The sequence below is a fragment of the Mycteria americana genome, chromosome 1, assembly GCF_035582795.1.
Source record: "Mycteria americana isolate JAX WOST 10 ecotype Jacksonville Zoo and Gardens chromosome 1, USCA_MyAme_1.0, whole genome shotgun sequence".
NCBI lineage: Eukaryota > Metazoa > Chordata > Aves > Ciconiiformes > Ciconiidae > Mycteria > Mycteria americana.
The window spans coordinates 76,076,166-76,092,077 of record NC_134365.1 but is presented as its reverse complement, the minus strand read 5'-3'; the positions used below and the strand labels follow the sequence as shown (position 1 = coordinate 76,092,077).

General features: G+C 43.4%; 1 protein-coding gene and 1 long non-coding RNA gene across 2 annotated transcripts in view; both read left to right on the top strand.

The window, feature by feature from the left end:
• Positions 1 to 1,290: 1,290 nt before the first annotated feature.
• LOC142404731 (uncharacterized) lies at positions 1,291 to 7,770 on the top strand. Its single transcript, XR_012773940.1, has 3 exons — positions 1,291 to 1,481; positions 3,496 to 3,608; positions 7,697 to 7,770. It is a non-coding gene; the product is annotated as an uncharacterized LOC142404731 (long non-coding RNA).
• A 43-nt stretch (positions 7,771 to 7,813) lies between these two features.
• Positions 7,814 to 15,912, top strand: part of LMNTD1 (lamin tail domain containing 1) — a 46,995-nt gene continuing 38,896 nt past the window's right edge. Inside the window, exons 1-2 of the mRNA XM_075491732.1 lie at positions 7,814 to 7,902; positions 12,049 to 12,256. Coding sequence (XP_075347847.1) covers positions 7,845 to 7,902; positions 12,049 to 12,256 — 266 coding nt within the window. The 5' untranslated portion in view covers positions 7,814 to 7,844. The remainder of the gene's footprint in view (positions 7,903 to 12,048; positions 12,257 to 15,912) is intronic.

Here is a 15,912-nt window from a genome sequence, read left to right as displayed (position 1 = left end):
ACAACTAGTGAGAACAAGATGAATTTTTATCCTGGAAGTGATGAATGTAGACCTGTCTGGAACGTTCAGCCGAACTGAACACTCAATCAGCATTCGATTAACCTGAGCTGCCCCCTAGGTGAAGGCATATACATAGGGTTTAAATATATATATGATAATCTCATCATGTATGATGTTCCCAAGAGCTGTCCTATATGTAACAAAGTATTAGCAAAATTAGTAAATACTAATAACTCAAAAATACTACATAAAAGTGAGATAATTTTGTATTCAAGGAAAATATTTTTGTATCAAACAGATGACTCCTTTACCTTGCAACTCATCTGTCCTTAGATTACATTTGTGTCTCAAATCTAAATATCAGAAATTTTTCTATTGTCTAGTAATAGGTCTTAAAGTAAAATAAGACTAAGCTTTGAGGTTAATTAAAGTTCACTAGAAATGAACTTTTTAATATCAAACATGAGCCTTTGTAATTAACATTTAGGAGGCCGGGTTAATTATTATTGTCCCCTTTGTTAGTTTGCAGTGTAGAATGAAGAAATCAAAATCTTTGAGTTTGATTTCGAGGGTGTCTTTTATGAATGGGGAAACTATGCTGACCCGGGAATATTGCTGTGGAGTCCCCAGTCCAGGTCTGGAGGAGGAAGGGAAAGATAGGTGGGCTTAAGGATTTCTTCACTCCCCAGCCCTGCCATCAGCAACACACCTGCCCCATAGCCTGGGGACAGTCCTTGCAGGGTGATGGCACTGGGGTGATGCGGCAGCCAAAGGTGACTTTCCCCTCTGTGTAGGAGTGCTTGGCTTGGCATCTTCACCAGCTTTCTGGCTGTCGTGTGTGAGTGGTGTGTCTCAGGGGGGCTGTGGCTTTGCCCACCCTTCAGCTAAGCAGCGGTGGAGGCATGGGCTGAACTGGAAGTCACGGGGCAGCACTAGTCTCATATCACCTCTCTGTTCTGGTATTCAGCTGCAGCCAGGTGACAGGGACAGCAGTTTCTCTGAAACTGGGAGTTTTCTCCAGTCACTCAAGGCTTGGTGGCAGGAGCTGGTGGGAACCCATGTTTCCAGTTCTGCCATTGCTCCCACAAAAGGTGCAGCGGCCATACAGATGGAGGAGGGCATGCTCTTCTAAACAAATTCCTTCACTTCCTCCGTACAGCACTTTTAAACCCAAACGGAAACATGTCTTGCTGGTCAAACAAATGAGTAAGCATGTGCAAGGAGAAGTCTGGCAGGCAGTGGAGCAGGCAGGCTGGAAACTCCTCCAGGTCCCTGCAGCAGAGACGGCTGTCAACAGGGCTTGCTTGTCGGAACGTGAGCGGGGAGCCAGCTCTGGCCCTGAACCACTCCTCCCGCAGGGAGAGGAGGCTGGCCCGGCAGCGGCAGTGTTTCGGAAGGGCCTTTGCAGACATGCTGTCATTATTTTGCAGAAGGAGCATCAGGAAAACCTCTGGGGAAGGAAAAGCTGGAGACGTGCTCAGGTTTGGCTGTTCTAAAGGCTACCCCAGTTAACTTCGTTTGGTTTATCTCCGTGACTCAGAAATGTATGAGCAATAGTCTAGATTATTTTTTTTTTTTTAATGAGGTCATAAATGGCATTGTGCCAATCAGAGCAAAGGCAACGCTTGCTTTACATTAGCTAGCTAGATCATCTTTCCTCGAAGTGGAAATCGTGACTCCCTACATTTAATTCTTGTCCCTGTTTATATATGAAGAAGTATTTGTTTAGCATTTGGGATATGTCTTTTAACCCAGACTAGTTCTGTTTATAAGTGTATTGTGGCACTATTGGATTTTATATTGCAAAATTCCCCTTATTAGTTCTTCAACCCTGACCAAAGTTATATTATTTTAGCATTGAGATGGTTGTTCTTTTTTCAAAATATTTATATTGCAAAGCTCGTGCTCCTAAATTTAGTGTAGCGTAGCAGTCACAAGTTCACTTCTCACATGTACTGATTTGCCAGCAATCAAACCACATAGATGTCAGTAGACCTACTCATTTACTCTGGAGAAGGACAAGATGTCCAGGGGCTATACAAACAAGTCTGATTTAAGATTTGTTTTCCAGAAATGTTTCAACCACCATGTACTGTGTGTACGTAATTAATATGGAGTCTCTTAATCTTTGAAACCATAGTTTATGTTACTGATGGCACAAATCATCTGGGATGCCACTGTGATAAAATTCTGGAAGTTTTTCTCATGGTAAAAGAAAAATGATGACACTGGAAGTGTGATACTCAGCAACAGGGCACTGACCTGTCCTACTCGAGCTGAGAAGTAGCTCAATTCGCTTGCAGATTACGAGAATATTGCCTTCCATACAGAGACTAAAGAAGGTCAAAACACTGAGTGAGCAAATTGTTCCTGCATGTCAAATGATGCTCTGGGGTAATGCTGCTTGTGGCTTCCAGAGTCCTGTCCATAGCAAAGCTCTGTGGTGTATTTTCAGATTCACACCCATTGTCCACTGTCCCAGGTGACCCAGAGATTTATTGGCTGTGCCTGGGGAGAGGTAGACAGCTTCCCGACTTGCAGCGTGGCAGGAGGGTTGTGTGCTGCGCAGAGACTGCCTCACGCTGCTCTCCCTCCTCAGTAATGCACAGCAGGAATTTCCCAGGAGCCTGAACAACTTCTTTTCCCAGTGCAATTGCAGGTGCCTGGATTCGCATTGCTACCTACTAAGAGCACTTGTATTAACCTTCTTCAGAAGTCGTCAGTGCATAACTCATTGGGAGATGTCTCTACATTTCTATAACGCGTTTTGTCCCGTTGTTCAGTGCAATACACAGTGCATGTCTGGGTATACATTTGAGATGGCGTACCAGACTCACGCTGTCCTGTGGGGAGCATCTTCTGACAGAGTGCTGTAACAATTGTGTGTGTGGAGATGTCAGTTCTTCCAGCTTTTTTCTGGCTGCGAGTTGAGGGTCAGTTTGTCTTGGTAGGATATGGAGTTGCTGTTTTTCTGTTTTGTGTTTAAAGTGAACACTACTCTATGGTTATTTTAGGAACTTCCTTTCTGTGCGTATGTAGGTACAAGAGAACTTCCAACCTGGTACAATCAAGTCAGACCCAAAACATTAGCTCTATTTATCTTCTTTGCACTGTGGTTAACTACAGTGACTATTAATTATAGATGATCTTGCCATTACTTAATGACAAATACAGACACAGGCTTACAAATACAGACACACGCATTATTACATGACAAATACAAACTAATAGCAAATGGCTGAACTTTAAGATTTAATGAATGTAGGACCACTTTTGAAAGATTGTAATTCACAGGGACACCATCCTGTTTGGCTCATAAAATCAGTATTATAGGTAGCCAAACTTATAAAACATTTGGAGTTCCTTTGGCACAATGGTCAAAATATGAATGAAGTTTTTGTTTTTCAGATCCAAAGTGCATGTTAGGTTAGCTGGTGTGACAATAGCAACCTTCAAAACCATTTTTACTCTGATTTCATGTGATTGTTTTCTTAGGAGGTGCAAGATCTTCTTGCCAAGAAGGAAGCACCAAAGGATGTTCAGGAGAATTACGTCTTCCTGAAAAGTGAAATCAAGTCACCCAGAGATGTGCCTGGAGGAGGAAATAGGTGGGAGAGTTAACTGAAAAAATCAATCACTGTTTACCTTATTTCCTGTTTTGCTGTACATCTCTTTTAAAACTATATTTGAATATGCAGATGTCACGTGCCAGATTTTTTTGTTTTAGAGTAAACAAAGAAAGGTCTGTGCCACCACCACTCACAACTAGTTAGTCCTTTACCTCAGGAAAAAGAATATCAGGTTTGTAAAGGCATCACTTAAAGAAGATGACATAGCATTTCTTTGCCATGTTGTTTGAAAAACCACTGAAAACCTGCAAGTGCTAGACACACTTTTGCCTCCTGAGTTCCTACCAGTTCTCCCTCTCTGGAGAGCCCCATTATTACCCCATCTGACCTCCCAGAGCAGAGCATGGTGTTCACGTGCTGTTGGATCTTTCATCTGTGTTTATTTCAGAAGTACCCATGAGCCTCCGTGGTAGACCTTTCATTGGATCTCCGGTTTTCTGAGGCTTCCAACTTGCCCGAGTCTAGCAATTTTATTTCCAGCACTATGTGTATTCTTACTGTTACTCTTTGCCATGCTCTCAGTTTCCTTTTCCCGCTCACTTCAACAGGCTCCATTTTGTGGGACCTTTGTTAATACTTGTTCCCTATGGAGGAAGTAGTTTTGTAAAGCCCAGAAAGGCCCCAACCAACCCTCCTCACTTCTTCCTTGTATTCTTCCAAGCCAAATTCCAGTCCCCTGCATGCTGAATTACCAGAAATCCTTTGTTTGGGAGGCACGGAGACTCGCTCAAGGCAAAGCAGCCTATGTAGACTTGCCAACCCAACCTCACCCCATCTGTCTCTGAGCTACTCCTGACTGAACTCTGAGAGTGGGAACTGTCACCTGGCACTGCTGAAGCTGATACCCAGCCTCCTAACCCTGGTCCATATCACCTTATTTTGTTCCCTGCACATACAACAGTCAAAACAACTGCTTCGTTCTCTTAGAGCAAAGCAAGACAGCCACAAGCACCTGCTGGAAGGGGCGGTGCCTGGAAAAGGCAGAGGAAGAACAGCTGTGAGAGAAAGTTTTGAAATGACCATGACAATTTTCATTCTGCTTTGTGTATCCACTTAACAAGAACTGTTTGCTTAGGTTCCACCTGGCAGTCAATAGCTGAACTGTGTTGCAGGTTCCTGGGGCAGGAATGAGTTTCACTGGTGCAGTTCTCCTCTTGCTACTCCCAGTAGTTCAAAACTGCATGTGCTTGAGATCTGCAAACTAGAGTGGTGGGAAGGGGATTCACTAACCAGCTGTGGTGCCAAACCCCACAAAATTAAAGGTCCCGTTGAAGGAATGGATAACTTGAAGGAAAACATAAGGGCTCTGTATACATCAGTAAACATAGGCCCAACTGATCTCTTTTGATTAGAAAGCCTAGAGGAGCAAAGAGCAAATTCTAAAATATAAACCTGCTTCAGTGATCTGATCTCCTTGTCACAAATGGTGTGTTTTACACTGACATAACTTGTTGATTTCATGCGTGGCCTGCTGAATCTTGCTGACCATTCATTTGTTCACAGACATATATCTATGTAGGTATCTGTGTGCGTACACACATAAAATCATAAAATAAAATATATAATATAACATAACGTAGCGTAGCATAAAATAATATAGTTAATGTAACATCTCATAAATACAATTTATGCATTATATAAAGCAAGCCATATAGCTTATGCTTTTCTGTCTGCTGGAGCCATTTGCTAGTCAATAAACTAAAGAGCTCCCCAGTCTTTTTAATCAACACAGGCTCGTCTTTTGCCCTTCTGACTGGAAACTGCAGAGATTTATGTGGAAAACAAATCTGAGTGGTTTTGGTTGTGATGTGTCATCCCCCGTACTACTGCTGTCATTAGCTGCCTCCTCTAGCGCAGGGAGACTTTGGTCCACTCCTCTCTTTAATCACAACATGTAGTGCAGGCATTGAGCTTTGTACTCTAAGCAATGGCAGGGTGGGGTGGACATTTTAACATCCTCTTGTTCTATCCAGTATGAAGACTGCAACAAATTTATCTGTATTTTAGAATTCGTAATATAGCGTAATGCACAATGCTTGTGGATGGCATCCATTGCACAAGCAGGGCTTTTGTTAGGTATTAGAATCAGGTTGCCAGTCTCTGTGGATGTTTTCTATGAGCTGGCGCTTAGAAGAGCCTTGCTCTGGGCTCAGCTGTGCTCTCACTGACACCTGTATAAACCCACAAGTAATTTCACTGAAGTTGTTGAAATTGCTCTGGACTTGTACCACCGTAGCTGGAAGCAGGAGGTAATTAAATTCATTTTGAAATTATTCAATGTACAGCAACACTCAGCCCTATCCGCCCACACAGACAGAGAGGCATAGGTACATACATGCAGGTGGAGTTCATAAAATAAACGGCCTGACCAAGTGTATCCGCCCAGATGAAAGCCAGATGCTTGGGAAGGAAACTCTTTTCCTGCCAATGTGGCCTAACAGCCGCCAGCTTGTATACGGTCAGCCTCAGCTGTGTTGCCATGACCAAAAATAGTGTTCTTGGGAATATTTACAAGGATGAATACACACACACTTTTTCTTCCTTGGAGGTTTTCAACAGATGCTGCTAAGCTTTGAGTTTTCTAATTAAAAAAAGTCCTACATGTGTCAGTATCATACGAACTGTGGTGCTTTTTCTGCTATCCTGTTTCACAGTGTAGATCCAGGGAAGTCCTGAGAGTGCCCGTTGCTGTATGTGTGCAGAGGGGTGCCTCTGCATTTACAGGCACATTGTCTTTAATCACATACGTTCCTTTAAAAAGTGTGTAAGTTAACTTACTTGTCTCTGATAGTTAAATGCCTTCAATGTTTTCAATGGCCGCATAGGGCTCATGGAGTTGCAATGGCATAGCCTGTCAGAGAGGCGATGCAAAGGACTGATGCCTTGAGTGGAACAGAGAAATTATGCTTCAGAGAACAGTAACTCTTGCTTGGGCAGCATACTGTCCTCACAAGACATGCAACTCACACCCTTTTTAGGCTGTTGGAAGAGCCCCCACATCCTGTCCCATGAGGCAAGGCTGGATGAGGGAACCCCATGCTTCATCTCCTGAGGCAAGGCTGGATGAGGGAACCCCATGCTTCATCTCCTCCCTTCCCTGAACCTCTCTTGCTGTCCTGACTCTGCAGCAGCAACTCTCAGTGCCACAGTAAGGAATTCTGCAAGGTCCCCTGGATGACATAAAATGAACCATGTAATTATTTAAATTCAAGAGAAGGATAAAGACTTTCTTCTGAAGGACTTAATATGGGGAACTCAGCAATTCCTGTAAGATCGTGGTGGAAGATGTTTACAAACCCCATGGCCCTGTGGGCTAGCTACGCTGGCAAATTATGAGGAACCTCTCGAACCACTGTCTAGTCATCCTTCTAAGGGAGCAGTTCACACAGTTGGCACCTAGAAGCATGTCTGCATTAAAAAAAAGTGCAGACAAATCCAAATCCCTCTGTCTGTGCTCCCATCAGGATGGATATAGGTGAACTCTGGTCCAAAACCTGCATAGCTGTGTCAGGATAAGCGAGTATATTAGTTAGAATGTGGTGCTGTGCTGACTTGGCATGGTGGCTTCCAGATGGGAACTGGCTTAGGTTCATCTGGCCCAGGGAGCAAGCACTACATGCTCAGCTCTTGTCTGCTCCTGCCCATGGTGACATGCAGAAGACAATTAGAGTTACAGATTTCAGCCAAAAGCCACCACAACCTGGCAGCTTTGGTAGCCTACAAGAACGCAAAGATGTCATCACAGATATGGACCTGCTCATACAGCAGGATGTGACAAATAGCCAACCCAGCATGCAGACACATTAGAGGGTACAAGCGTATTGCTCAGAGCTGAAGATAGGTTTGTTGGCTGTATTGCGATGCAGTATTTCTCAGCTAGGACTGTGTCCACTTTAAAATGAGGAAGAAGTTGCGATATCATTTTCTGGGTTAACATTGATGTGATTTGTCCCCATATAAGATGCTGTTCTCATTTATTTAGTAGACAAAGAGACCAGTGCATACTTTGGTCTGGTTTTAAAGATCGTTTTCTTGACAAATTACTGAAGGGTCATTTTTTCATACAGCACAGAGATGACATCCTCCCAGCTGTCTTCTGAGCTATCGGTCACAGGCTCCATCACTCCATGCTCCACAGCAGATGGGTCAACATATTCTTCAGACATGTCCTTTGTGGGTTTATCTAATCCTGCCTCTGTCACGGGGACCACAGACATGCCCAGTCTGGCACGATCTTCTGGCCTAACTCAGGCTTTGCAAAGGAGGGCCATAGGTAAGCCTCTGGAGACTCTACTGCTTTGTATCTAGGACAGAAAAACACAGCCCTTTATTTGTCCATTTGCACACAGTATGAAAATATAACCCTATAGCTTGAGAGGAGGCTTTGGTTATATTTCAACTAATGGAGTGGAGCAGCCCACATCCCATTTCACATCCCACTGTCTGGCTGGAACTGATCATGTCTCCAAACATGAGAGTGGCAGGTGAAGCCTCAGGTGGTAGAGAATACGCCTGTGTTCCCTGGACTAAGTGTTGTTATTTCCTTGTGTTTCACAATGGGTATAGCCACAATAAGGACTCCGTATGTAAAAAGAACCTTTTATTTTCATGCCTTATGTTATAGTAGGCTTAGCTTTCCCATGTAGAAAAATCTTCAACTGTGCTCCAAGCAGCGCGTAGATGCCTGGAGGAGGTTTGTGGAAAGCTGTGTGTACAGGTTCTGGGAGCCATGAGTGGCTCAGAATAAGCTGCTGAACAGTGAGCTGCTGAACCCTGTTTCAGGGGTTGTGATTGTTTCCAAATCACAGTCAGGGCTGAGAGCAGCCCTGATGCCAGCAGAGGTTCTCCACCCTCTGCTTCCCTCCCTGTGTCATTTTCTCCAGCATTGCGTTGTGAGACAGAGGGCAGTGACACCAGCAGTCTTGCAGCAGGATGCTGCTGATGGAGCAAAGGCTCAGGCTTTGCACTTGGCCACCGGATCTTTTTGGCTCCCACAGAAAGAATCACAGAATCACAGAATCGTATAGGTTGGAAAAGACCTTTAATATCATCAAGTCCAACCGTAAAGACATGGCAAGTTCAAGAAGAAACTGGTACTGGATGGGGATTTGTGTGAGTGCTGCTCTGTGAGAGGGAGGCTCATGAGAGAAGGAGGACAAATCTCTGTTGCATGCCTCTGCAGTGAAGCAGAGCATATTTGTCCCCATAGATTTTTAAATGCTCGTTAGTTACTTCAACACAGTCCAGAGCAATGATGCCAATCATATTAGGGGGTTTGCTCAACATCCTGAGAAAAAGGGGATGCAGCACAGCTCTTGAAACACAGTTATGACTAGAATTTCTAGTCAGTGGGCAATTCTGATATTTTGGCATTTGGTTTAGACCTGCACAATGATAAAAATGGAAACACTGACGTTTTGGGGGAAACAAAAAAAAATTGATTTTTTATTCTTGTGCTACCTGGCTACTGGTCTGTTTTGCACCCAGTTTTCTAACCTTAATAACTTCAGAATACATGGACCAGTTTCTCTCTCCCAGGTTGGCATGGGGATAGTGTCCACAGGGATGAGGTCCCGCAGGTTTTCTGAAAATTGATGGTCAGGCATGAGAGATACTGTTAGTGCTCCTATTGAAGAAAAGGTTGATATGTCCTTTCCTCCTTCCCACTTATTAGCCATCAGAGAACCCACATGATGCCGGGGCAGGGGGTTGGGGAAGCAGAATGAAGGGAAAAAGTCATTAGAAACCAGGCTTCATTAATTCAGCTGCTCGGGCAACAGCATGTTTGGAAAGGTCGAGATGTTTCATTTGACCTAAACAAAATGCTTGGACATTCTTCAGTTGAAATGTTTCATTCCTGCCTATTGAACCAAATCAAAACACTTCGCTTTGGTGAAGCGCTCTAATGAAGAGCTTGGGAGGGAGCAGCTGCAGCTTATTCTAGCAGCACTTGTCTGCCCCAGGGTTGGGAGAGGGTGACATTCCTTTTCCAAAGGTGCAGTGTTGATCATCCCCAATGTATTGATGAATTAAGATGGATTTCTCCCCAGGTGTTAGAAAACAATGAAAGACCCCAATCTGACTGCTGTCCAAAAGGAGTGTATGTCCTCCTGCCATAAACAGCTGTCTGAAGGGAAAAAGGAGTTGTGAAAATGTTTTGATAACCTGGTCTTCTAGGGAAAAGAGGCTGATGTGACCTGCCTCTGTGTGTGTGTGTGTGTGCATGCTCACATTTGTCTGTCTGTCCTCCCAGTTGTGTGTTTAGTTAATGATCCACTTCAAACAAATTTGGGCATGCTTATACATATGATACAGGGTAGATATGTGGAAAGCAGTCGACCTCTGCTGTTGCACCCTTTGGACCATGAGCTAGCCACTAGCCTCAAGTCCTTCCCTCCTGTTCCCGTATGCATATCGGTCAACAACAAAGCACGTTAGCGGGATTTGTTGACAGACCCCTTCTCCCCTCCACACCATTGCCTGGAATTTAATCCAGCCCCTAAGTGGAAAACTGTGATTAAAATCATTGAGGGTGAGTTTGAACTCAGAGCCTCCTCTTTCTTAGGAGAGCTTTCTAAGCACTCCACTATGAATTTTGGGGTATAGATATCCCTTGCTGTGGCACGGCACAAGAAAAAGGAAAGGAGAGCCTACAGGGCAGAGCTGGTGCCCCAGGGTGAACTACTTAAGGCAGCTTAGTGACTGATAGAGGATAGAGGTGGGCTTTCCCGGAATTCAGGGTGCCACAGGAGAGGAGGCTTTTTCTGCCCAAGAGATGATCTGGAGGCTTCCCCTACAGCATTTTTCCCTGCTGAGTGTTTGTGGAGCGCTACCACAGTTTAGACGGTAGTTTCCAAAGGAGCATAAGGGAATTAGTCATTTGATCCCACTGAATTTCAACAGTGTCAGGGCCCCTCCTAGAGGCTCCCCAAAAGCCCCTTTTAAGGATGCCAGATCCTAGCAACAGCAAAAGCAACCATCAGTCTGATCTTGGGAACAGACTGGCTTGTTGACACGTCAGTGAAAAGCAGCTTCAACACAGCCTGTTCACCCTGCGGCTGCCAGTTTGGCTGCCGCTCTGCGTGTTTGATCTAGCAAAGGCTCCAGCCCAGAAAAACAAAGCCCGGCGTTACTAGTTCCCAGTTTAGGGAGCTCATTGCCGCTTCTGCTGTTTTTCTGCTACCAAAAGCCCAAATGCCATTCTTTAATGTCTCCTAGTTTGGTTCATCCTCAACCAAAGTCACATTCTGTTAAGCTGTACACCAGCTGTAGCTTTCTTTTTAGACCACTTGCGCTGTAGCACCTCACCTCCTTACTACCCCGGTCCTATTACGCTTGGCTGCCACTAACTGCCTGTTTAACACAGGCAGGTGAACCAGCACCGCTGTCCCAGGGCTGGAGCGGTGCTTCCCTTGGTATCCCAAGGGAGGGGATTAGAAATGACACTGGAAGAGTGTCTGATGCTGTGCCACCACCATGACACAATGAAATGCACGGGGAGAAGGGACTACAGAATTTCTAATACCCTGGTTTTTGTAATTAAACAAACCCTCATATGGAAAAAAGTAACACCGTAGACAACGCTCTTAGGGAGCTGGGGAACTAATCTGCATTGCAGTGATGCTGTCTGACCCAGACACTCATCCAAGCGAAGCTGATTTGTGCTCCAGTCATTTCAGAGCTAAGATGAGCTGGGAAATGCATCTTCCCCCCCAAAATTTAGGCTGCCCCACCAGATCTGGTTAGAGATAGATTGCCTGGTGGAGTGAGTCTCGTACAATACTCAACATAAAATATGGAAGGAAGTCTCAAATGTATAGTCTGAGAAACAGACACTGAAGGATTTAGTTTGTTGGGGAGACTTTGATGTGGCAGATGAGAGAAGTTTTCCTGGTGAAAGATGGGTTCGCGGGGCTTGTTCCCTCTCTCTGGTTCTCCCTCTCTTTCCGGGGCAGGAAGTCCCACACAGTCCCTCTTGGACACTTAAATTTGAAAAGAGGAACAAAAAGGGGATTAGGGGATGTTATCACTTTCATTTTGTAATTGGAAGGGAGCCTTAATATATTCATTATCCGCTCACAGCTGATGCTATGCCATCTAACAGCACTGAAATTGCAGGATGACAGTTATACCACTGATGGCATAATTTATTGTTTTTTCGTTACCCAAGGTAATTTCAGCGAGGTAATAAATCTCCATGTCAGTAAGAAAATACTCAGTTTACCAGCTGTGCTGTGTTTTATAGCCATGGGTTTAACGCTTTGAGAGGAGCGTTTGCTAAGCATTGCTTTGCAATTGGAGGCAAAGAGGAAATTAAATGTTCCATTTTTGTTACAAAAAAAAGAGATTTGTTTCTCATAAGTTGTCTTTCTGTTAATATTGCATAACTCAGTGACTTTGTCTTTTGCTTGCTCATCAGCTCAGCCCAAAGATGGTATTAAAATACCAAACTGGAATTCTGCTCCGTCAAGAAATCTTAGCCTTTCAATGATGGTGTCAGGACAATGCCAGGGCTGTTTCAGCCCTTTGTTTATTGACTCAGGGAAGATTGCCGAGAGCCTTGGGTACATGGACAATCATGGAAGGACATGTTCTGCTTATGAGGACTACCAAAAGTCTGCATCCAGGTACAGGCACAGTTGGGGCTTTCCTTCAGGTTATTTTTGTAGGGAATGGTGTTTGCTGTAGTATCTCCTTTAGAGGAGCTGTGAAACACAAGCAAATCCTTCAGAAGAGGCTGAGTCATTATCCAGGACAATACTGGAGAACATCAAAGGCTTTGAAATATAACGATCTCACTTACTGCTTTAGGGACAATTGCCCCCAAATTGGACTTCACCTTCAGAAAGGGTAAATCACCCTTTATTCACCATGTCCTTTTCAATGTTTGTTAATACATTCTGCCCAGGGCTTCAAAGATACCTCCCTTGCGAAGGCAGTCCAAAAAAGGAGCAGAAACACTGTCTCTCATGGCTGATTTGGCCTTGTCTTCAACTGATCACACCCAGTTTTGAATCCAAGAGTAGAACTGATATTGCAGGGGACTTCAGAGGGTCCCACCATGTAGGCTGCATGAAGCTATTTGAGGCAGTGACAGGCAGTCAAAGGAGTGAACTGGGCTGAATGGGGTTTACACCCACCTAGAAATCCCATTAAAAAAATAAGGTATTGTCTCCTGGATAAGCTAGTTGTCCCAAAAAGGCATTTGCCATCTTTAATTTAGCTTCACATATACTAAAGGTGGGAAAGACCCATCAAAACAGATCCTCAGCTGGTTTCAGTTATCTTGGATCTGTCTTCTTCAGAGAAATGATGACAATTGACACCTCCAGTTTTAAGGCTAGCCCCTGTGTGGACACTGTCTCCTACAGACTATTTCCTACTGCGTTGTTCAGTGGATAAGTCTGCACATGCTTATTGCTAAGATTGCTTTCACAATACTCAACCTACATTTCTCCTTTTATTCAATGATATTCTTTGGTGATAATTCAGCTACATAAAGCCTTTGCCTTTTTGGGATTTTCCACCCACCTGCCATAACCATTCTGGTATCACACGTCCTTGTGATTATCTGTTGAAGACAAGCATTTTAGCTCTTTTACTTTTTTTTCCCCCCACAAATTAGCCCCTGGATCCCTCATCATTTTTATACCCTTCCATAATGTCTTGTTAACTGTCATTATTTTTCTGGTGATGAGACATCCTAAAATGAACCCAATACATTTTATTCTGGTGTCATGCCAGCCTAAATCCAGAGTTTCTAGCAGAGTAGTACTTAAAACGAAACAAAGCATCATGGATGAGGTCGCATGTTTGGTGCCTCAGGCCAAGATGTGAGGAGTGGATGAACTCTATGTTGCCTGTATTAGAAGTGGGAGAACTCTATTTACCTGTATTTACTCCTAGGAGGAACTAGGAGAAATCTTATAGTCAGTGAAGCCAGATCACACCAGGCACTGGTGCATGTGAACATCAGGATCAGTATTTCCAGCTTCCCCTCTCCACAGCTGCACAAAGGGAATCTTCCACTCTGCAAGAATAGTGCCATAAAACTGTAACAGCCTTTTTTGTTCTGTCAAACTGCAAATGCATCATTGGCTTTCTCCTAGCCTTCTTTCAGCGTTATTGCTCTCCATACTTTTCCCTCCAGTGAATGCTATTTCCCCCTTGATAAATTAGTGTATCATTTTCCAAGAGCTGCATCTCACTTATTTCCTGCCCATATTTCTAAGCTCTCTAGGGCTCTTTGTATTCTTTCTCTTGCTTTCATTTGTGTTCCCCTACCCTCTCCTCTCAACTTAGTGTTATCTACATATTTTATTAACCAGCTGTTTTATTCCCCCTCGCACATCACAAGTAGAGATACTCTGTGAAACGAGAGCTACCCATTGTCCCTATAGGGAACGTATGAGACACAACCCCCTTGTCTATTATTATTCCTTGTTTGCAGTCCTTCAGACAGTTCCTGTGACAGTATTTCTGTCTAAGCCAATGGGAGGTAATATTTTGAGAGGCACTTTATCAAATGCTTTCCTGACTCCCAGGTCTTTGATGCCTGCTGCTCTCCCTGCTCTCATTCATTTTGTAGTTCTGTCGACTTTATATGCATTTTTGTCATGGACTTAGTCTTTGTAAACCCACGGTGCTCCTTGCATATGTTTCCATAGAGATCTGTGTAATTCTCAGGACATTATAGGGAGAGCCATGAAAAGATACCTTTGAAAGCCAGCACGAAAGCTCTAGTTGTGTTCAGAGCTCTAAAGCTGTTTCCAAATAATGAGATACGCCATACTGTTTGACTGGGCTTGGGGAGAATAACTCTAGATAAACATTAGGAGATAAAAGAAATCACCTTCCCCTTTATGCATTTCCTTGTATTGTGTGAACTGTTTTCTAGTGGGGATTGAATCACATCTTGTCTAATACAGAAAGCAAAAGAAGTCATTAGCTCTGCTAATTGTTGAAGATAAAGAGTAAAAGGCGATGACAGTTTGCTTTGTGTGTGGTTAAACTTGTTAAATGCATAAATTAAGCAATTCTTTTAATTCTCATTTGATTCATTACTATGAAGGTATTCCACCATGCCAGCACACTAGCACTTTTTTTTTATGCCACTCAATTTGAATTTAAAGTATACCTTTTCTTGTTGTACACATTAAGTAAATAAAATTACATTGAGTACACAATACCGAATGTTTTAATTTGGTATTGCATTATACAACATCCTTTGAGTGTACACAGTGTGAACACATAGTTTAGTAATGCTTCTATAGAAAGTTGATGAGTAGTATGACTTGATCTGATTTGTTGTGAAGCCACAGTACAAGTATACACAAACTTAGTAGAAATACGTGGTTTTGGCCAACTAGGATATTTGGGGTTTTTTGTTTATAATAGAGTTTAATTTACATCCATTTGCTTTTGAGAATATGTGAATGTACTTAAAGCACCTTGAAGGTTATATGTTTAATTAGATTCAATTAGATTGTTAATGAATGTCATACTGAGAAATGGATGGGAGTTGAGGCATCATGATTTTCAGCTGCATCAGGATTTGCTACATCAGGATTTTCAGGTATCAGCTGTGTGCAAGGAGGGTGATAGTATTGTCACACGTGTCCTGGCACTGATGCTTAGAGACAGCCATTGTGTGTGTGCAATGTGAATGTCCCCCTAAACCTTTCCCTGACTTTTGCGCCTGAGCAATGTTAAATCTGCTGTATTTTGGGGTGACTGTTTTGCAGAAAACAAGAAAAATAGACACTGATACTTGAAATTTTGTGCATAGCTATTGAAAATCCCCAATATCTATCTTGTACTAAGTGCAAGTGCGCTACATACTGAGGATGAGTGAAGTTTAATCCCTGATCCGTAAAGCACTTGGGATCTCAGCTGAACCTTGGCATTTCAGGCCTATAGTTGCATACAGCCACTATGTATGCAACATTTCTCAGCCTTTCACAAAGAAAGATCTGAGCCTTCTCCCAGGACTTTTTCTGTCCTATCCCTCTAGTATAGTTAAATCTGTTGGCATAAGAATAAATAGATTTGTACTTCTGGAGATAAGCCTTTCCCAACATAATAATAGTATCAATCTGTGACTTTCTTTAAGACTTAAGAGCTTAGAAAGACTTGAATTCTTGGCATGTTTTCTAGTTAAAATGCCCTGTTTCTACCTCTACCAGCTCAGAGAGGAGCAGTTCGAATGGTGTCCTACTGGCAGGTGACAGGTTCATGGCTGATGCACCCTCTGCTCCCAAGAGCACTGATGTTTTTTCTCCCC